Source organism: Miscanthus floridulus, chromosome 7 (genome assembly GCF_019320115.1).
Source record: "Miscanthus floridulus cultivar M001 chromosome 7, ASM1932011v1, whole genome shotgun sequence".
Lineage (NCBI taxonomy): Eukaryota > Viridiplantae > Streptophyta > Magnoliopsida > Poales > Poaceae > Miscanthus > Miscanthus floridulus.
The window spans coordinates 72,439,583-72,462,557 of NC_089586.1; the positions used below are offsets into that span (position 1 = coordinate 72,439,583).

Genomic DNA, 22,975 nt, shown 5'->3' on the forward strand with positions numbered 1-22,975 from the left:
ACCCAGCCTTTAAGCGAGCACTACCAAGCTCCAATTTGGAGTTTTCCCCCACCGTCGTGCCATTATGGCCATGCTCGGCCATGGTCGAGGGCAGCCCTCCTACTATCCATCTCGAGCCAATTCGCCTGCACCACTAGCTTTGCCTTGCCTCCCTCTCCACCTTGCGCACGCTAGTGGAACCGCTACCGTCTCTCCATTGTCGCTGACCCGACCGTGCCGCCATGGTGCGTCGCCGCATGGCTCGGCCGCACGTGGCCATCCCTCCTCCGTCATCCTCCGCCCCAACCAACACCTTGGCTTGATCCATGGTAGCCTTCTGATGCTCATGCACTAACCAATTAGGTCTATAGCTACCCCAGCTCATCAGAACAGTGGCGCCGCTTTCGCGGATGGCCGCACACTACTGCAGCCTTCCCTAGCAAGTTGTGTCACCCCACATCGCCACTTAGCGTAGCCGCTCGAATTGGAGATGGTGACCAACCCATTATGTGGTCTACTGTAGGTCCTAGGTGGTCGCGCAGCCACGCTGTGTCACCGGCCGCCGCATCGCCGTGCGCTGAGTCGCCGGGGGTGTGCACGGGGGAATTCTAGGAAAGCCAGGGGGTTAAGTGAAAAGGTTTGAGAGAGGGAAAAATAGTGTTAGTATTTAGTTGTAACTCGAGAGAAGTTTGAGGTCTCCTTTGCAAAATCGCCAGTGCGCGCGGGATTTCCCCCAGCCACGGGCCATCTCGTGCTGTAGGCCGGCCTCGCGTGGGGCGTGCGTGTGGGCCGCGCGAGAGAATTCGTTTTTCTTTTTCATAAGGAATTAGAAATAGTTTTCTAATTTAATTTCTGAGCAGATTTTTGGCAATTAATATAAAACCATGTAGGTGTTCAAAAATTGTGAAACAAATTTTGTTAGGCTCATAAAATTCTGCTCTATCTGTTGGTGTATTTAGTTCATATATATACATGTTGATACTAGGAGCTATTAAATCGTTTGAGAATGCTTCATATTATTAAATTAATCATTGTAGGAATTTTTTTGTTAAATTGGTGCTAGCTTTGGTCCTAAAATTTTCATAGTAGCTTCACGGTATTATTATGTGCTCACTGTAATTTTTGTAGCCTTAGGGTAGACTAAGCATTAGGGTAGTTAAATCTCTTTGTTTCAATATACATTAAATCACTAGAAGAAATAAAGATATATGCTTAATTTGCCAAGCTAAGGTTTTGTTAGTTGAATCCAACACCCTGCTTGGTGAAGATGATAGTTAGCTTAGTATCTTAGTCATTAGAGCTAGCTTAGTAGCTTAGTATGTGTATTCTTATTTTAAGAGTTGTTGCCAAAATGCTAAGTGTTGCATCATCATCGCATGCATGTAGAGAACGAGTTGGTGGAGATAGTGATCACCGACGATCGCGAGTTCGAGGAGATCATCGAGGAGTACGAGGAGGAGATCCTCGTGAGGGAGGAAATCCTGGAGCCACCGATGACTGACTCAGCTGACACCATGTCTGCCCAAGGCAAGCCCCGGTGCATAACCCTTATTTTTTATAATCACTGAATATATATATATATATGTGTGTGTGTGTGTGTGTGTGTGTGTGTGTGTGTGTGTGTGTGTGTGTGTGTGTGTGTGTGTGTGTGTGTGTGTGTGTGATGTGCATTTACGTTACAGGAATTTTTATGAAAACCACATGCATAGATATATCTGTCCTTTGAGTCTTACTAGTGGAGTAGATGCTATGCTTATGTTTTTGGTAGCGTGAGCAACATGTCGTTACGCACAATAAGTAATTATTATATTTACTCTCATGATAAAATGATGAAAGAAAAAAAATGGAGACCGGGCAGAGATATGATATGGGTATTGGTAGGTGTGACGAGTTGTGTCCCGCGCCCACGGGGCTTAGCTTAGTTACACTGTTTTCCCTGTCCTTGTCGATTAAGGACCGTCTGTTGCTGTGGATGGTAGTTAGGTTATAGACTTATTATCCTAAGCACATACTTGCTTATGGGAGCGGAAAGGCTCGTTACGCTCTTGCATGGGTTCCAGCTCTTTTTCGGACCGACTGATTGGAGACGGGAAAATGTGAAGGTCTAAGCACTATACGGAGACTGGGTCTCAGGTATGGGGGCTTGGAGTCCAAGTTTGGACGCGGATCTAGACCCCTTGACAGGAGTGGAATGGGTAAGTCTTATTTGTGCCTGTGATACAAATGGGACGTGTATTTCGGGGTACCCAGCTAGGAAGCATTGGTTCATGAATCGTCGCTTCCGTGAGACGGTACGACTTGGCTATGGTCTAGCACCATCGTAAAAACTGTAAGATGAAAGATGGTAAAATGGTTCTGATTGCTCAACCCTCGCTAGAAAGTAGAACATGTGCTTACTTAGAATAGTTAGCTAATGAAGTAATCATGACTGCTAATAAAACTTGATCTTAAGGACGTACTCCTAGTAATGTTTTTCGCAAATAAAAAAGAAAACAACGAACCCATATTGCCTATCATACTTCTCGGAGTCGGAAAACTATTCCTACTAGTCGGGTAAGTCTTGCAAGTATATTGTGTACTCAGGGTTTATTTTACCCCTGTTGCAGGTGCAGCTTGAGTAGTAGCTCTTGTGTGGATGATTCTTCTAGTGGGCACAAACGGATCCTTATATCGTTTCCGCTAGATGTTTATTTTTATTCCGATGTTCCATTATCGTACTCTGAACTCTGGTATTGTAATAAATAATTTTCAAGAACTCTTGTTATATGAAATGGACTAAGTATTGTAAACGTGTACTCATTATTGGATCCTGACGGTAAAACGTGGATTGTTTGAGTTCTCCCGTGGGGTGTGCTCGACGGAACTGTCCGGTGTAATTAACTTCCAGGGTGCTTAGTGTCTAGTGGAAAACGAGCGCCTCTAAAAACATGTTATTTCGGACGATTCTGCCACACAAGTGGGGCCCATCTGTCATTTTTTCCTCTTCTTCCTTCACTCTTTATCTCTTCGGTAACACGCCTCATTCCTCCCTGTGTCCCTTGCCTCTGTCGGCGAGCTCCATGCTCCTCCGCTCGGTGCCTCCTCCGCCTCTTGCCCCTTGCCCCACGCCTCCTCCGGCCCGCGGCCTGCGCCTCAGCCGCTGGAGCCCGGTCGCTCCTACGAAGGGGGCGGCGCTCGGCCACACGCGCCGGGGGGCGAAACCAAAGCTCATATGGGCCGGCCGCGCGCACTGTTCCAAGGCAGAGCCAAAGCTCACTAGGCCGGCCGCGCCCTTCTTCCACTCCTCTACAGGCAGGCACATGTGAGTTCCGCCGGCCAACGCTCCTTCCTCTCCTTCTCTGTCGGCCGACACTCGCTAGCGCTTAGCCCGGTCTTTTCCTCGTGCTTCTCATGCGCTCGTACCAGCGGGGACATCTCCCTTCGTCATTTTTTTGGGGGCAAGTTCAGCACGAATCTGAAGGGGATATTCCCTAGTAGGATGCCCCTGCCCTGCATGACCCTGAACCAAAATAGATCAAGGTGGGATATTCCACTTGGGATCATGACATCGTGAACCAAACACCACCTTACGCATTGTAACACCAAAGTAGTATCCTTATCTATATGACTATATTGAAGGAATTTTTTTTCTACGACTCCACTCGTGTGGTCATTTGCATTGGTGCCCTAAACGGATATGATCATGACCCAGCGAAGAATCAGCATCTAGTGGCATTTTTTATCATAACCCGAAGGATCATCATCTAGTGATATTTTTTATCACAGTACAGACACAAACACTCATGCATGCACACTCACCTCTATAACTCTGCGCGCGCACACATCCTTCTCTATGATTACCTTCGAAAGACTGCTAAACCAACATATATCGAGATTGACGATACAACATCAGACACCTCGTTGTTAATGAGTACGTCGCCTGTCATGGAAATAACGTCTCAAATCGCCAGCAGCTAGTGACATTGACAGAAGCTATTAGTATAGTTGATGTGAAACACTAGTACATACACGCGAACAGGGGCATGAGTTGATACAGTGCGGTGCATACACGCGAACAGTGCATGAGTTGACAAACTAACATGGTCCAATCAACAATGGGACATTGAGATAAGCTTGTTCGCCACGTAAAATGGACGTTACGCCGTTAGAGGACAGAGCCTTGCAAACACTTCAAGAAAAGCAAGTGAAAACTCTGAATAATATAGAATAGGTAGGGACAAATAAACACACGAAGGAGTCCGACATATCCAACACAACACAGTTTCAACTTCCTGTGCTGGACCTCAGCCTTTGCCTCAATATCACCAGCTAAGAAAGGGCTTGTTATATGCAGTGGCGAATCTAGGATTTTAGCTTAGGGTATGTCGTTTAAAAATTTTCATATACAATTCGATAAATTCATTTTAGCAATTAGGTAATAATTGTAAATTTTACAATATGATTCGATAAATTCAATGATTAGATTCAGACCATCCACTAAATACAATATAAATAGTTCAAATATAGGCATAAAATAGTACCAGAGACTTACAATGCTATTTTTCTCACTGGTTTATTCGATGCTTACGAAGGGACATGAATGTCTTGAAGTGACTAGACAATCATTCAAAAGGCTAAACAATAATTTTCTATAAAAAACTGAAGAGCAAAGATTAAATTACCGTAAATATTGCAGACAAGACGTGCGAGAAATAGACAGCGATCCTTCAATTCAGAGCAGGGCGGAGGGCGGCAGCCGACAGACACCAGGGGCTAGGGCGGCAGGGCAGCACCGACTCGACTCACCCGGTTAGGGTGTCAGTGCAGGCGGTGTGTTCCTCCGTGGCTCCGTACTCAAATTAGGAAACTGAAACATCGTGTACAGAGTCGGAAACTCAGAGCGCGCATACCGTATGGGTTCACTTACCGAGTGAGCCGCGATACATATGCTTTTTCATTTTTCTTTTTTATAAATACAAAGTATACACTATATTATATAGTATATATATACTACTTGCCGCCGGTTTTGCAGGGACCCGGCATATGGTTATATGTGTCATCGTTTTCAACCTACGTCAACCCAACAATGCAATGGCTCGAATTCACCTACTGCCCGAGTTGGATTTCTGGCTAGAAGGAACTCGGGTGGCACAGGGAATTTTCAACATGTGCAGATTGATACGAATCCGACTATATCCAAACAAGGTTGAAAGGACTGAACATGTTTATGAGGTGCGTGTGCTGGTATATGAGATGGGTGTGGAAAGGACTGAACATGTTTATGAGGTGCGTGTGCTGGTATATGAGATGGGTGTGCGTGAATGCGTGAGTTACTCAGTAGGCGCATTTGAGACCGTTCGAACAACCTCGCGTATGTGTGTGTGTGTTTGCGAATTTTGAGTGCAGTACTTCTGTCGTTGTTAAAAAAATACTAGCTCTACACAAACGCATGAACAACTAGTGTACTCAATGCAAGGCCTCCAAAGTGATGATCCAAGGAATCGAATCCTGATTTTCATCCTCAAGTGTCTCGCAAGGTGCGGGGGGAAAGCACCTTGTCAATGCCCACCAGGATTTTGTTTGGCTGGCACTCCGATCCACCTCAAACACTGAAGGGAACACTCTTAAGCGTCAATAGAATTTTTCTTTGTCACAAAAGGGTAAACATAATATCTTCTACGATTAAGTCCATTTTTAGCCACTCAACTCTTGTTTGTCTAATTTTAACTCGCAACTATAAAACCGTCTAACTTTGGTACTTCAACTATCAAAAACCCTTTAATCTTGACAACAGAGCCATCTCAAAACCACTCAAAACTACATCGATCGGTGGTCAAAATTGAACGGTTTTGATGATAGTTAAGGTGCTAAAGTTAGACAAAGGCAAGAGTTGCGAAGCCAAAATAAAACTTCTATATATTAAATTTACTTATTGGTAAATATTTATATGTATTAAAATATTTATCTAATAATTGATTTTTGTCATAAGAAGTTCTAAAATTTTCATAAATTAAATTTTGGTCCTATTTTTTTTTCTAAAATCTTTGTGCGGAGAATCCAAGAATCTGAGGTTAGAGAGGCGTTGAAAAGGATGAAAGGAGGTAAGACGATGGGACCGGATGGTATCCCAATCGAGGTGTGGAGATGCCTCGGGGACATAGCTGTAGTATGGTTAACCAAGCTGTTCAACCATATTTTTCGATCGAACAAGATGCCTGATGAGTGGAGGAGAAGTATATTGGTATCGATCTACAAGAATAAAGGAGATATTCAAAGTTGTACAAATTATCGGGGAATTAAGTTGATGAGCCATACTATGAAGCTATGGGAGAGAGTTATCGAGCATCGCTTGAGAGCAATAACGCGGGTCTCTATGAACCAATTTGGTTTCATGCCCGGAAGGTCAACCATGGAAGCCATTTTCTTAATAAGACAAGTTATGGAGCGGTATAGGGAGAAGAAGAATGACCTACACATGGTTTTTATTGACTTGGAGAATGCTTATGATAAAATACCAAGGAATGTTATGTGGTGGGCTTTGGACAAACATAAAGTCCCAACGAAGTACGTTGGGCTCATTAAGGACATGTACAGCAATGTTGTGACTAGAGTTCGAACAAGTGATGGAGACACGGATGACTTCCCGATTAGGATAGGACTACATCAAGGGTCAGCTTTGAGCCCTTATTTGTTTGCTTTAGTGATGGATGAGGTCACAAGGGACATACAAGGGGACATCCCTTGGTATATGCTTTTCGCGGACGATGTAGTGCTAGTCGATGAAAGCCGGACAGGAGTGAATCAGAAACTGGAGTTATGGCGGGAGACTTTGGAGTCCAAAGGTTTTAGACTTAGTAGAACTAAAACTGAGTATATGAGATGTGACTTCGGCACTACTACTCGGGAAGAGGAAGATGTTAGTTTGGAAGGTCAAATAGTGCCTAGGAATGATACCTTTCGATATTTAGGATTAATGCTACAGAGGGACGGGGATATTGATGAAGATGTTAGCCATAGAATCAAAGCCGGGTGGATGAAGTGGCGGCAAGCGTCTGGTGTCCTATGTGACAAAAGGGTACCACAGAAGCTAAAAGGCAAGTTTTATAGGACGGCGATTAGACCTGCTATGTTGTATGGTGCAGAATGTTGGCCTACGAAAAGGCGACATATTCAACAGCTAAGTGTCGCGGAAATGCGTATGTTGCGTTGGATTTGCGGTCATACAAGAAGGGATCGAGTTCGGAATGATGATATACGTGAGAGATTAGGGGTAGCGCCAATTAAAGAAAAGCTTGTCCAACACCGGTTGAGATGGTTTGGACATGTGCAACGGAGACCTTCAGATGCACCGGTGCGTAGTGGAATCCTAAGTCAGGATAGTAACGTGAAGAGAGGCAGAGGAAGACCGAAGTTGACTTGGGTAGAGGCAATAAAAGGAGACTTAAAAGGATGGAATATACCCAAAGACTTAGCCTTAGATAGGAGTGCTTGGAAGACAGCTATTCACGTGCCTGAACCTTGATTGCTTCTGTTGGGTTTCAACTCTAGCCTACCCCAACTTATTTGGGACTTAAAGGCTTTGTTGTTGTTGTTGTTGTAGTCTATTTCATTGAGATCTACAACTATGATTTAGGTTATTTCTTCATCCGAGTTCGTTTGAACAATTCAAAAATATTGAATTTCAAAAAATAAGAACTTAAAATGGAATTTTGGGACCATAAATGATTTCAAATGAAATAGTCATCAAACACAGGTTTAGTTTGATCATTTCTTCGTCCAAGTTTGTTCGACCAATTCAAAAGAATTGAATTTTAAAATATGAGAACTTCAAACAAAAATTTGGGGCCGTAAATAATTTGAAATGAAAAAGGCATCAACTACAAAGTTGTTATCTCATCAAGATAGACAAATTTTGTTTTGGTCATTTCTCCATCTGATTCTATTTGAAGAAGTCAATATTTAAATTTCAAATATAAGAACATAAAACTACATATTATATTTTTAAATAAATTCGAATCCATATTCAGAACAAAAAAATCTAATCTAATATATATATAAATCCAAAAAAGTGTAGATAAATATTTTTAATACATATAAATATTTTATAAATAAGTAAATTTAACATATATTTTTTATAAATATCTAAAAACTATAATACTTGATTAAATATGTTTTGGCCCTTCAACTCTTCTCTTTGTCTACCTTTAGCACCTCAACTATAAAAAATGTTCAATTTTGACCTCCCTTGGTAGTTTTAAGTTGTCTTGATATGGCTCTGGGTTAAAATTAAACGGTTTTTAGATTTGATGTGCCAAAGTTAGATAGTTTTGTAGTTGGGAGTTAAAATTAGACATGCAAGAGTTGAGAGGCCAAAAATGGACTTAATCCTATCTTCTAACAATGCTTTGGAGATGCACATAATTGTGAAAGCCAATATTCACAATTATTTGGGTGCAAAGTAATTGTGAATATTGTGAATATTTGGGACTCAATCCTTTTCATTATATGCGTATCCTAATGTATTGTAGGAAACTAAACAACAAAGATTAGAAGAACATAGAAAGAATTGAAAAAATCTTAAGTAGTTGGAAAAGGAAATATTTGTCGGTGGGTGGGTGACTGTGTGCCGATAAATCGAGTTCTGTCTAGTTTGCCAATATGCGTGCTCTCTTTTTTGAGATACCGAGAGTACTTAAGAAATTAGAGTATTGTAGATCTAGCTAGATTTTCGAGTAAAATGATCAGCACAAAAATAAATATATATTGGTAGGACATCCTTTGTCAACTAAAGGAGCAAGGGGGTCTTGGAATACAAAACTAACACTTTGTAAAAACAAGTGCCTTTTGACTAAATGGCTCTTCAAACTGTAATAATAAAAGGGTGTATGGAAAGAGTTATTACAAAAAAATATCTTATGAATAAACTTGGAGCCAAATGTTGAAAACAAGTTGGAAACTCTGGTATAGCCTTATGGGATCAAAGACGATTCCTAAATCTATTGACATTTAGACTTAAAAGTGTAGACCAAATTAGATTTTGGGAGGACAAACAGTTAGGTACTCAGCACTAATCTTCCAATATCCTAACTTATTTAATATTGTTCAACACGAAGACGCAACTGTGGCTCAATGACTTAGTTCTAACCCACTAAAGGAGTGACTTAACCAGATGTTCTTAGAGAGGATCTGTGTCTGGAGTGTTCATAAAAATGGACTGTTTAAGGTTAAGGCTATGTATGAACATCTGGTCAACAAGGGTATTAAGGTTAGGTAAGGAATTTAGCATTTGAAACTACCACTAAAAATTATGATTTCATTATATTTAAAAAGGGTGTAATCCTAATTAAAGGAAATCATAATGTCTTTATGAGATATTCTTTGAAACTACCACTAAATGGATAAAGCTAAAATAGATTATGAGATAGTCTTTATTTCATTTTGCATACCAAAAAAGAGTAGCTTCATCTGCGCGAAAAGCATGGAGGTTCTGACTAGTAGGTACTAAAATTTCCTTCCAGATCAACTGATCTGATCAAGGGGTTTCTCAAGAGAAGTTTAATGGGATAGGAGACCTTGGAGATTGATGGATGGGCAAAGGTATTAAAAAAAGTTTGCTGTTGTATATAGGGTTCTGATGGCTTACTCGAGCACAGTTGGGGCCAAGGACGGGGAGCAAAGCCAAGCCCTTTCTTCTCATCTCAATGGAGGGTTACAGGTAGTGCTCTTTTCCATATGGTAATTTGTTTATTGGACAATTGGACTTACATACTGCTTTCTTCATTCTTCGTTCAAATTGTAGTTCAGTTTAGCTTTATCCTAGGTTAAACTTGTCTAATTTTGACCAAGCTTGTAAAAAAATATGTTACCATATACAATTTTAAATAAATCCATTACTAAAACATATTTCATGGAGAATTTAGCAAAACTAATCTGATGTTGGTGTATTTTTCTATGACTTCAATGTTAAGAAAGTTTTATTTAGGATAAAACCAAGGCAAACCATGATTTGGAAATGAGCGTTCATTTCCAGCTAAGTGCTAAACAGCAACTCACTCTACTGCTTATAGGCTTCTACAGTTGCACAGTGCACGAACTAGAAGAAGCAGATGCACTGCTGCTCAACCAACGCCAGATGCTAATGCTACAACGTAATGTCGTACAGGGCACATGCACCAAATTACTGCAGGGAGATAGAGACTCTTGCATCTTAAATCCAAATTAACATAATGGAGCACAGATTGAAAAGATTGATCACTACCGATGGGCACAGCATTTGGCCATCGACCTATCCTCTCTCTGCAGATACTTGCGCTGTAGCAGAGGTTCCCAGACAGGGACATCTGCAGAACACCCGGTCTATGCGCAGCACTTCCATGACAAAGTGACAACCATGTCTAATCAGCTTCCAGTCATACAAAAGCAAATTACTCCAGATTATGAGAAGGTATTTCGGAATCTGCAATTCTGCGTACCTTGTTTAATCCTGGATAGATATGCATGACTCAGGAATTTACCCACGTCTCACATCTGAAAGTCTGAAACAAGGATGCTGTTAGCCTGTTACATAAAAGTGTGCGAGAACTCTAGCTGATTGCCTTGAAAAACAGCAAAATGACTCCAGGATAAGTAATTAGGCAATGAATATATCAGCATCAGTTCCCAGTACATGCCACATGAACCGCAAGAGAAATAGAGGATATGTGAATGCACAGATGAAATAAGATAAATGTGCAGGAAAGCCTTGCAAACAGATGGACTTTGATGCAAGCAACATTCAGACATCATTGTTACTGATAAAGTGTAAATTAATCACTACTCAGAGTCCAAGTGCCAAACTTAAGGAGTATCTTGATGTTATAAGTTTGTCACAGTGCTATTACCTACATTTCCTGTAAAGATAGCATTCCAGCCCTTCATTGGCATGGTCATCATTGCCTTATAGTACAACCTGCTGCAAAAGCAAGAGATTAGTACTAGCAAAAATCATGAGGGCATCACAAAAAGTACTATTCAGCCCTGGATGCTCAACAAGCTTCAGACCTTGTAAACCAATCGCTTCAAGCCCTAAATTACAAAAAAGGCTATTATGGTTATAGCCTACCACTTAAGAAGGGCCCGTTCGGCTGGTATTAAAGCCGGTTGATAAGCCGACTGAAGCTGATTTGTTGTGAGAAAAAATACTGTAGATTCTAGCTAATAAGTTCAAGCGAACAGGCCCGAAGATGGCATGCCGACAGGTCCCTTTCAAACATTGCTGCTCCGCAACAGGAGTGGCGTAACAAGACAAGAGGACCTAGTCAAAGGCATTAATACATTTCAGTTCAGTACTGACGTACTGGGAGTAATGTGGACGAACTAAATAAGACTTACCCTCAACAACATCTACCCACAAGTGATGTAAGTACATATTAATGCCACAAAATTATCACATAATCCCAAAATTCAGAAACAACTATTGTGTAGTCTCCCATCCATGTGAAGTCCAAAATAATATACTAACAGTCCGCAACTTTCTTACTTCTTTAGTTAAAGTATGCAAGGCAAACATAAGTACATAACCCCAGGATTCACAAGAAAAGTATTGGCACAGTATTCAATATACAATATAGTGACAATTTATCCAGATATATTTAACAACATAGTAATAAGTTATTACCGGAAAGCATGTGGCACTAGATCCTTTACTATGGCAATCAAACAGATTAAGCTCCAAACTATGCTGATGGTGTCTGCACATTCATCTATTAGCCCTGACCCCTGACCTCCACGTCAAGAAACACCCTTACAATAAGAATTTCATGAGGAAATAGCATAAGTCCAAAATTCTGCTGAAATTAAAGCATTTGAAATACTGAGAAAAAGATTAAAGCTGCATAAATGTGAGAATCATACAGTGAAAATCTGTTGGCATTAAAACTGATATGAAGTTTTAAGAAAGTTACAGCATGCTGTGAAATGGGGAGAAACGGAGACTGTAATATGCCAAAGCAGAGTCCTCTCCTCTTTGAAGAGGTTTCAGTGCTAATGCCAGAGCACGCATTAAAGAGCAATTTACACTTTTAAAACACCTTTATGTCACAAAATCTGTAGAGGATAGAATGTAATGCTTATATGTTATAAATATACATAGATGTCAATCATAAAACAAAGAATGTTCAAGTTCTCTTAGCAAAAAAAAAAAAAAAGGAAAGGGAAAATAAAATTACACAGGTATTCAAAGGATCAGCGTTCCTTTTGCTCTGGAACTGATCGAATACTATTCTGTGCAGGCTAATACTACATTATAACTGCTTTTACTGGGTGAACCGTGCTGCCCACATGATTCTGTGTCAATATCCCATCTTTTTATCTGTATAGCTCACACCGCACGACGTTATCAGTCATCCATCATCCGCGGCCTCTGGATCTCACTAATATAGGATGTCAAAGAAGTTCCAGAAGGATTGACTGTCCTATTGTTGCCACGACACTGCAGCAACTGTTGCTGGAGATTCTGGATAAAATTATTCAATTTCTGAATCATCTTTTCTTGAGTGAAGATTATCTGAAACAAGTATAAAGTTATAGCCAAATTTGAATACTGGTGCCATTAAAAAAAATCCTCAAGCAACATTCCTATGGGTGACAAATAAATTTCCAATTCTATTGTACTACATAATAATGTTCTTTCTAACCAAACAATCTTTGTAATGTGCTGAAACAACAACATAAGAATATATATATCTAAAATGAGGTTACTGAACGTGTCTCAACACTTGAAGTATATTTACCATGAAAATAAGGTCTAGGAAGCAATAATCAGCATGTTATTAGAGCCCTGCTATTCAAGTAGCTCCTTTTCATCTCAAAGCAATTTGTAGACAAAACTTTGTCACTATCTAAAACTAATAAAAAAGCCTTGCTTAAAAAGCATTCATATACACACAATGAGTCACCTGATCCTTGACAAGCTCTTCTCTACTTGAAACATGTTTCTGGTTGCGAGCTTTAGATTCCAACTCATTTACAAGCTGTTGCTTCCATTCAAACTGGGACGTGACTATGAGTATCACCAACAGGAAGACAAGCACTACAGGCCTTGACACCATTATATTGCACGAGAGGAAACCTAAAAACAAATTCACCAATGAACGCATTAATATTCAGACATCACTATTCATCTGAATATTACAAAGTGCTTTTAAAATGAATATAGAGAAGTAAATAGAAACTGCGCAAACGAAATCGTGACCTTTCCTTTTTGTTTCAATGAGCTACATACAAGATAAGCCCCTTCGAAGCTACCCCAACCAGTAAACTGAAAGTGACAAAATTTCCACAGCCATTCAGTCATTGAGATTTCCCTACCACAAGCAACTGAACTACTGAAGTAGAAGTGTAACTGTTGTAACAATTGCTAAGACTCGCGGGCAAATCCAATTCTCGGACACGGGGGCGCACGATTACAAAAAGCAATGGAACAAAATCGCGCTCGATTAAAGGAAGACAACTAATATCCCTTTTTTTTAAAAAAAATGGACTGAGGCACGCTAACACGAACAATTAGCAGACGCTATCGCACAGGGGGGCACTCTACTAACTTAAATTCCGTTGGTAACACCACGATCACCGGCGCAGGGACCGACGCGCGCCACGCAGCGATATGAACGGGCGGGTCGGGGAAAGAGACGAGAAGAGAGGAGGGGAAACTGGGAGACAGGAGATAGCTCACAGGGCAGCGGCTCATCGGCCGACGAAGCCGCGGGCGACGCCTCCCCAGATACCGGAGAAGCCTCTGGGGCTAGTACGGCGAGGCGCCGAGACGGTGGCGGCACGCGGCAGCTGCCGCCGGCGACAAGCGGTTGCTTGGGAGGGAGAGAAGCGAGGAGAGGAAAGAGAAAACGTGAAGAAACCGCGGAAAATGGGGAGGAGCACGGCCGCGGGCGGGGGGACCCAGACCAGGTTTGGGCGACGTGACGTGACGCCGGGAGGTTGTTTCGATCAGACGGCAGCCGTCGTACCATCTCCGCACTCCGCCACGAATCGTGCGGTGCGGTTGCGGTTGCGGTTGCGGTTGCGGTCTCCGCGATTCCGCCTGTCCGCCGTCTGATGGTGGGGCCGTGGGACGGTGGGAGAAGGAATGCGTGCTCCGTCCCGTTAGCTCGGTGCCTTGTCCTTTCGTATTTTTTTTTCTCTCAGGTCCAATCCGAAGTCAGCGAGGTGAACGGTCAAAAATCTGGGCTGGGTTGTCAAAAATTTCTACGATACATGACAGGAATGAACTTTACATTGTACCAGCGGTCTTTACTATATCGTCGTGTTGTTCTGATTTATGAATTCACAGAATATACTTATATAGATACCGAAATAAAGTCAGTATAAATAGATTTAGGCTCCGTTCGTTTCGCTGAAAAAATAAATTGAAATATTGTTCTGACTGATTTGTTGCGAGAGAAAAATATTGTTTCGACTGAAAAGACAAGTAAAAAAATACGGATTATAAAACAAGCGAATAGGATTTTAGCTGTATGCCTGACATGTGAGGTCCACAAATCAGCTCCGCCTCCCTCCTCACTCTTCTTTCTATCTCCCTCTTTTCTCTCGAGCTCTCTCTTGGGGGGAGGCGTCACCTGAGAGGCGCAACCTGCACAGGTCGGGCAGACGGGCTTTCGCAAGACTCAAGAGGACAGGCCTTGACGCTCGCTGTTGGCTTGCCCCCATGGCCCATTGGCCAGATCTCGACCGGGCGACGGTGCGAGTTCTGGCGAGCGGCGTTCAGGACGCAGGCGCAGGCCGCAATCTATAGAGGTGCAGCTCGAGCTCCTGGAGGGAGATAGCCATGGGCCATGGCGGAAACGGGAACCTGATGTTAGGTTTTCGTTGTAGGTATATTCATCAGATCGGGATACTTAGCATAGTAATAGAGTATTAGGATTTCACACAGAGAGAGAGAGGGGGGTGATAGGTCGCAAACCATCGAATGCCATAGTTGTTGAAGCTCCGGCCGGGGTTTCGTTGACGGACGCCATCTGCGCGCCGGCAGCGACGGTCGGTGGAGAGGGAGTCGGCGCTGTGGCGTCCTCGGCGGCGGCGTGTGCGTCGGGTGGCGTTGCCGGCGTCGGTGGTGCTTCCCGTCGCTGGCAGCGCCCCTACTTTCGATCGGGTCTAGGGTTAGGATGTCGGTAGGGTGACTGGCGACGCGGTGAACCTCGTACTGCGAGCCCCGACCCCCACCTTTCGTTTATAGCGCTGTGCGACGGGAACCCACCAACCATGTAGGGTTAGGCGCCCTCGATCAGGGCGCGAGGACAAGGCCCAGTTAGGCCGTGGGAGATCAATCCTAACACCTGACACTTGCGGCATCGGCGCGAGCGTGGTCCTTGGCCCTCGAATCGACGACGACAACCATGACTAGCTAGTGGTCGGACTGCAGCACTACCACCGGCGAGGACCACGACATGCTCATCCTGCGCTGAATACTCTCCTGCGGTCGACTGCAGGAGCAGCCGCCGGGAGCTGGTAGTGGACAGGTTGAAAAGAAATGGGATTGCACAGCGTATGCAGCGGCCGTCCGTGCCCGATCTCCGGTCTCCATGCTGCACATGCTGATGGGGACAGCGCGTGTGTGTGATTCGTCGTCGAGCAGACGATACTCCTACATGCGCAGCAGGTACCTAATCATGGCGGCCTGTGATAGAGATGGCGGACCGCCCACAGAAAAGAAATGTCGAACTGATGATGCATGCACGCCACCTCTCTATCAGCGTGATGCATGCTGCTGTCTGCTGATGTTTTGCAGTTTGAACCACTCCCGTTCTTTAATCTATCTGAGAGACTGTGGCTGTAAGTGTGAGGTCAGTTTTCTACTTGAACCATCCTTATAAAAAGGGTACCCGTTCGACCTCTCATTTTTAAACTGGAAGTTTCAAACCTTGTTTAGGCTGCTACGATGACAAAAGACGTAAGGCTTCCGACGTCTCGTTTTAGATACGTCCTTCGGTCTGTTAGTTGATCTCCACCAATAGGTCCAACGGTCTATTGGACCCTATCTCTGCTTCCTGATCGGGGGAGCCCAACCCTAACTTGGTTGGAGGGCCCCTGTCGCACGGCACACATAAAAGGAATGTGGGGTTGAGGGCTCGGACTACGAGGTTGACCGGAGCCGCCACACCCACCGAAAGAGAAACCCTAATCCGATTCTAAAGCGTGCTGCCAGCGACGGGATGGCCCACCGACTCCGCCGTCTCCCCTGCAGGTCACCGCCGGCGCTACTGGACTTCTCGCCGGCGCTGGACGTCTTCTACACCGCGGCACCGGCTGCGGTGTATCTACCAAAAGGGCGAGGAGCCTACCCTGATGCTACGGGTTACACAGAGGTACGAATCTACGTTTTGACAATGGTATCGGAGCCAGGTTACTAAGTGTGTAACCCTAACCCTAATTGGGTAAAAGTAAAAGAAAGAGAGACCGGCTCATGGTGTACCAGTTATCACCGCCACCGCGCGTGGGGGAAAGGAGCCGCACCGTTCGACGGCGCACGGCAAAAGTAAAGGACCGAACAGATCAAGTTTGGATCTAAGGAATGAAGAAGGATGGGTTCAGTTTTGGCCGAACTCTAAGACCTAACCCTAGAAAGAATCCCATCACTAATCGGTTCAATCCGAGAAGAAAGAAAAGGAACCCTAACCCTAGATCCATACGGATCAGAGAAGAAATAGGGCCCTAGGCTCACAGAGCCGAAACCCTAACCCTAGAACGGGGATAATCTGTTCGGGTAAACAAGGGAAAAAGAAAAGAAATAAAAGAGAACAGAACCTAACCCTAGATCCATTCGGATGTCAAAGAAAAGAAAGGAAAAACAGAAAAGAAAGGGGAAAAGAACAGGGTCGGCATACGAACCCTAAACCTAACCCTAGACGGATCCTCATCCCTAACCGGTTGAATCCGAGAAGAAACAAAAGAAATCAAAGAAAAGAAGAGAAAGGAATCAAAGAAACCCTAACCCTAACCCCATTCCCCACATCAGTTCGGATGAGAGAAGAACCAAATCGAAAAGAAATTGGGGAATAAGAAAGGGAAGGGAGAAGAAACCCACCCGAACCGGCCCTTGGCCGGCGCGGGAGAAGAAAGGCCGAACCGGGGCTGCGGCTCGCCGGGCTCGGCAAACGGGGGCACCGCGGCCAGGCCACTCGACGGCGGCGTGCTCACCCGTCGGGGAGCACGCGCGCCGGCGAGGGGGCCGGCGACGGCGCCGTGGCTCGCTGCTCACTCCCGCTCGATGTCCTCTCGGTGGCTATTGCTGCGCTGAGGAAGAGAGAAGAGAGAGCGGCGAGCGAAGAGAGAGAAGGGCAAGGGGCGAATGAAGCTAGGGTTTTTCCCGGGCGCGCGGCGTCGGGGTTTTTTAACTACGCGAAATCGACGCGCAGCCGTCGATCCCCATCGGACGGCTCAGATCGAGCGGGCTGGCTTTCAGCCCAGGCGGCAGCGCGCGCCAGGCCGAATTCCCGGCCCAGGCCCAGGTTGCGGCCTGGGCGCGGGGGAGAGCGTGGGAAGCGCCCACGCGGGCGTGGGCCGTGGGCCGCCTTGCCTTTTTGGGTCGACACAGGAAAAGCAAGGGCCCAGTTTCGGTTTTTTTCTTTTTCCTGGAAAATTGAAAATACAAATTGGCTCAAAAGAAAAATAGAAAAAGGTATTTTACCTGTGGGTAAAATTCAAGAAATTGAGCATATGTTTTCCGCTGCGAAAGAAAAGTTCATCCTCCAGTGATTTTGAACCGACATGATATTTAACTGGAGAAAAGAAAAGATTTTCCAGAAAATGTTTATTCCCTGGAAATTGATTAATGGATTAAAGAAAATAGAAAAAGAAATTTTCCCTGTGGGTAAAATTAAAGGAAAAGAGAGTTTTCCCACAGCTAAAGAAAAGTATATTCTCCAGTTATATTGAACCAACATGCTATCTACTTGGAGAAAAAGAAAAGGTTTTCCGCTGCTAAAGAAACTGTTGATTCTCCAGTTATTTTGAACCAATGTGGTATTTAATTGGAGAAAAAGAGTTTTGATATAATTACGATGTTGTTATTTTCTGACCAACGTTGTTAATAACAGTATCGTAATGATAATGATTTATGCATTAATTCTGCTTCTGCCCAACGGTGATGTAGAATTAGTGTATAAGAAAAGTTGATAATTTTAATGATTTATGCATTGATTCTACTTCTGCCCAACGGTGATGTAGAATTAATGTGTAAGAACAATTGTGAAAGTTAATGATTTATGCATTAATTCTATTTTTGCCCAACGGTGATGTAGAATTAGTGTATAAGAATAGTTGTATGTTTTGATTTTGACCAACGTTGGAATCAAGGCATGCAAATGGTGTTATTTCTATGTTAAGAAAAGTTTTAACCTGGTTTTTCATCTTGTTTGAGGTGGACTGGGTAGTCACCTCACCGTGTTCCACTGGGTTTGTGGCACCGGTGAGGGAGACAAAAGTGAATGATGCCATTTGGGCAACTAAAGAGAGGGATTTTGAACCCCAAAAGATATCCTATGACTCCTTGGGCATAGGAAATGAATCACTACCAACAAGAAAAAGTTTGGCTGTGATAAAGAACATGATTGAACCTGCAATTGTAGGCTAAATCCCAGAGTGTGACACGGTCACTGAGTACCTCGATAGAATAAAGAGTCAGTTCACTGGCTCTTCAAAGACATATGCTACTCAGCTGAAGTGGTGGCATAAGAGAGCTCACGATGCGTTGTCGAAATTATGGCACTATCGTTCAGGCCATATTTCGAGGGGGAGAATAGAAAGACAAGTTAAGAATGATGTTCTTCCTCCATTAGAGCTCTCAGATTAAGAATAATGCAGAGAATGCATAAAAGAAAAGTATGTAAAGAAAGATGCTAAATGAAGCGTAGGAATTTTATAGATTATTCACACAGACATCTGTGGTCAGTTTCCTGTAAAGAGTGTGGATGGTTATGATCCATTCACAGATGATTACTCCCATCATGACTATATTTATCCAATCAAAAAAAGAAAAGATGTATTGGATAAATTTAAGATATTGAATATTAAAGACAGTCAGGTCTGACCGTGGAGGAGTACTACGGTCAGCATACCCTAAAAGAATGGCATAGTAGCCCAGTATTCTACACCGGGCAAACCTCAGCAGAATAGAGTAGCTAAAAGAATCAATCGTACCTTGATGGATATGGTGGGCAGTATGATAAGTTACTCCACCTTACAATTGAGCCTGTGAATGGAGGCGTTGAAAATGGCCATTCATATTCTCAATAAAGTACCAGAAAAGTCGGTGCCCAAAACGCCGTATGAGTTGTGGACAGAAAATGTACCCTCACTAAACCACTTGCGTGTGTGTGGGGGAGCCCTGCTGAGGCTAAAGTATTTAACCCAAACATTGAGAAGTTATATCCTAAAACAGTAAGTTGTCATTTATTTGGCTACACAGAAAAGTCATAAGGTTTTCGTTTCTACTGTCCAGAGAGATATACAAAGTTTGTGGAAACGAGACATGCTGTCTTCCTAGAGGACGAATTGATGAAGGGGAGCATGGTAGCTCGAGAAATTGACCTTGAAGTGAAGCGGGTGTAAGCGCCCACTCCAATGATTCATGAGCCAATTTTCTCACTACCTGTTGTAGCTGCACCGACAGTGCTAGATACTATGGTGCCAGCACCTGTTGTTATTTCACCTGTAGCAACAATGAATGAAAATGAGGAACCTGTTCTTCAGGATTCTATAGAACCTATTGCCACACATGAGGGGGAGCAACAACAGCCTCAAACAGAAGATGTGCCAAAAGTGGAGGCCCCTAGAAGGTCTCAAAGAGTTAGAAAATCAGCTATTTCTGCTGATTATGAAGTGTATAACACTAAGTAATTTCAAATGGAGGATGATCCCACCTCATTTGAAGAAGTCATGAGAAGTGATCATTCATCAAAGTGGCTTGAGGCCATGGAAGATGAAATGAAATCGATGAATGTCAATAAAGTTTGGGTTTTGGAAATAATTCCTAAAGGAGTCAAAACAGTAGGCTATAAATGGGTCTACAGAACAAAACTTGGCTCTCAAAGGAATATAGAGAAATATAAAGCGCGACTTATGGCAAAAGGCTATATGCAAAGAGAAGGGATTGATTACAATGAGACTTTTTCTCCAGTCTCATGTAAAGTTTTCTTCAGAATCATAATGGCATTAGTGGTACATTACGATTGAAAATTACATCAGATGGATGTAAAGACGGCATTTCTCAACGGAGACTTGGAGGAAAATGTTTACATGGCATAACCGAAAGGTTTTGTCATGGAAGGAAAAGAACGAATGGGATGCCGCCTAAAGAAATCCATTTATAGATTAAAACAAGCTTCAAGACAGTAGTACTTGAAGTTTGATCAGACAATAAAGAATTTTGGGTTTTAAAAGAGAATGTAGAGGACAATTGTGTCTATGCAAAGTTTAAGAATGGGAAGTTTATCTTCCTTGTCCTGTATGTAGATGATATCTTACTTGTTAGTAGTGATGTCAGTCTACTACTAGAGACAAAGAAATTTAATATAAAAGATCTTGGCGAAGCCTCGTTCGTTCTAGGGATCGAGATTCACCAAGATAAAAGAAAAGGGTATAAGGACTGTCACAAAAGGCATACATGGAAAAGATCTTAAAGAAATTCAGTATGCACAAATGTAGTTCCTCACCTGCTCCTATAGTCAAGGGCGACAGATATGGGGATTTTCAATGCCCCAGGAACCAATATGAGCTCAATCGACAAAGTGAAAGTGGTTCCATATGCTTCAGCTGTCGGAAGCTTGCAACATGCTCAAGTATGTACGCGCCCTGACTTTGCATTTGTTACCGGGTTTTACTTGGCAGATTCCAGAAGAATTCTGGAATGGAACACTAAAATTGATAAAGAAAGTCTTGCGTTTTTTGCAAGGAACGAAAGGCCTCATGATGACATTTAGAAGATCTGATTCACTCCACATGGTGGGATATTCAGATTCTGATTATGCGAGAGTGAATGCATATCCAGACGTGGATTTTCTATCATCTCGCAAAGGAGAGCTATTTCATGGAAAAGCTCAAAACAAACTGTCACTACATCGTCCACAATGTATGACGGTTTGTAGCGTGCTATGAGGCAACGGGCAGGTGAACTAACTAACGAAGTTCATACCCGGTTTGAAGGTGGTTGACGACATCTATAGACCACTAAAGTAATACTGCGATTATAATCTGGCAGTACAGGATGCTCACAACATAAGTCAAGTGGTGCTGCCAAACACATTGACATAGAGTATTATGTTGTGAAAGATTAAGTCCGGGATCAAGTCATAAGTCTTGAGCATATAAGAACAGAAAGGATGCTCGCGGATCCGCTTACAAAAGGCTTACCACCCAACATGTTCAGAGGACATGGTGTTCAGAGAACATGTAGCTAGCTTGGGTTTAAGGGAAAGCCTAAAATATTCCTGGACAAAAGAAGGCCCAAAGATAAGTATCTATTTCAGAACAGAGTAGTGAGTTGTAGCTGTTAAGTCTATCGGCAATGGACCGTGACGATGAGACATGCTCTATGAGCTAATCTGTAATGGAATGAACAAAAGCAAATGATATGAAAGTGAAAGATGGAATGAGATCAAGGGGGAGAATGTTAGTTGATCTCCACCAATAGGCCCAATGGCCTATTGGGCCCTATCTCTGCTCCCTGATCGGGGGAGCCCAACCCTAACTCGGTTGGAGGGCCCCTGTCGCACGGCACACATAAAAGGAATGTGGGGTTGAGGGCTCGGACTACGAGGTTGACCGGAGCCGCCACACCCACCGAAAGAGAAACCCTAATCCGATCCTAAAGCGTGCTGCCAGCGACGGGATGGCCCACCGACTCCGCCGTCTCCCCTGCAGGTCACCGCCGGCGCTACTGGACTTCTCGCCGGCGCTGGACGTCTTCTACACCGCGGCACCGGCTGCGGTGTATCTACCAAAAGGGCGAGGAGCCTACCCTGATGCTACGGGTTACACAGAGGTACGAATCTACGTTTTAACACGGTCCTCAAATAATGAATTGTCCTAAACCAAAATGTTTTAAGTTTGTCGTGATTATTTATATAGAAAAGTACTAATATCTACCGTGTCAAAGAGGTAAATTACAGGAACATATATCGTAATGTATATAACGATATTAATTTGGTGTCAACAATACTATTGTTTTCTGTAAACTTTATCAAACTTAGCGCAGTTTAACTTATAACAAATCAAAACCCTAGACCACATCTGGATAATGTCGACATTGGAGGGTATGGAATTGAATTGGGTTCAATACCATACCAGCCATGACATTGGAATAGGCCACGGTTCAAATTATGTTGTTTCGATGACCATTAAATTAGCTTTTGGGATCATAGGAAGCGCTCCAATTCGATTTCTATTTGGGTGAACAAAAGCATGGAATTGAAGTTTGCTCACATGTGCGACACTTTTCACATGAACTTTGTCTCCATCGCTTGTCGTGCGGTGATGAAGAATAGAAGGAAGCAACAAACACAGGGAAGAAGAGAAGAGAAGAGAAGAGAAGAGAAGAGGGCAACGGCTGCAAGGAAGAGGAAAAAAGGCGCCGACTGCAAGAAAGAAGAGGAAAGAAAGGAGGGGCGAATGCAAGGAAAACTAGAGCACATCAGGACATAACCCACTCAGCCATACCCTTTCAACAATATCGTTTGCACTAAGTTTGACGGCATGTTTGTCTTCTTCAACAATAGCAGCCATCAAACATAGTTATTTGAGGTCAGTGAAGCCACATGGAGCAAGGGGGTAGGAGCCTAGTTTCGTATCCACTTGACTCCACCTCCGTAGCCAAATACCAATTCTGAATTATGATTAATATATATATATATATATATATATATATATATATATAAGATGTCATATTTCTTTACACACATACCATACTTTCCTAATTGAACGTTGGAATGATCCAACACATTTTCATTCGTAGTTTCGTCCAAACAACTTA

General features: G+C 43.2%; 1 protein-coding gene across 1 annotated transcript; it reads right to left on the reverse strand.

Annotated features, from left to right (window-relative positions):
* Positions 1-12,054: 12,054 nt before the first annotated feature.
* On the reverse strand, positions 12,055-13,865 carry LOC136463422 (uncharacterized). Its single transcript, XM_066462426.1, has 3 exons — positions 13,670-13,865; positions 12,894-13,066; positions 12,055-12,502 (listed from the first exon to the last, which is right to left on the reverse strand). The coding sequence occupies exons 2-3, from the start codon at positions 13,044-13,046 to the stop codon at positions 12,335-12,337; spliced, it is 321 nt and encodes a 106-aa protein (XP_066318523.1). The 5' UTR covers positions 13,047-13,066; positions 13,670-13,865; the 3' UTR covers positions 12,055-12,334.
* Between the last annotated feature and the right edge of the window lie 9,110 nt (positions 13,866-22,975).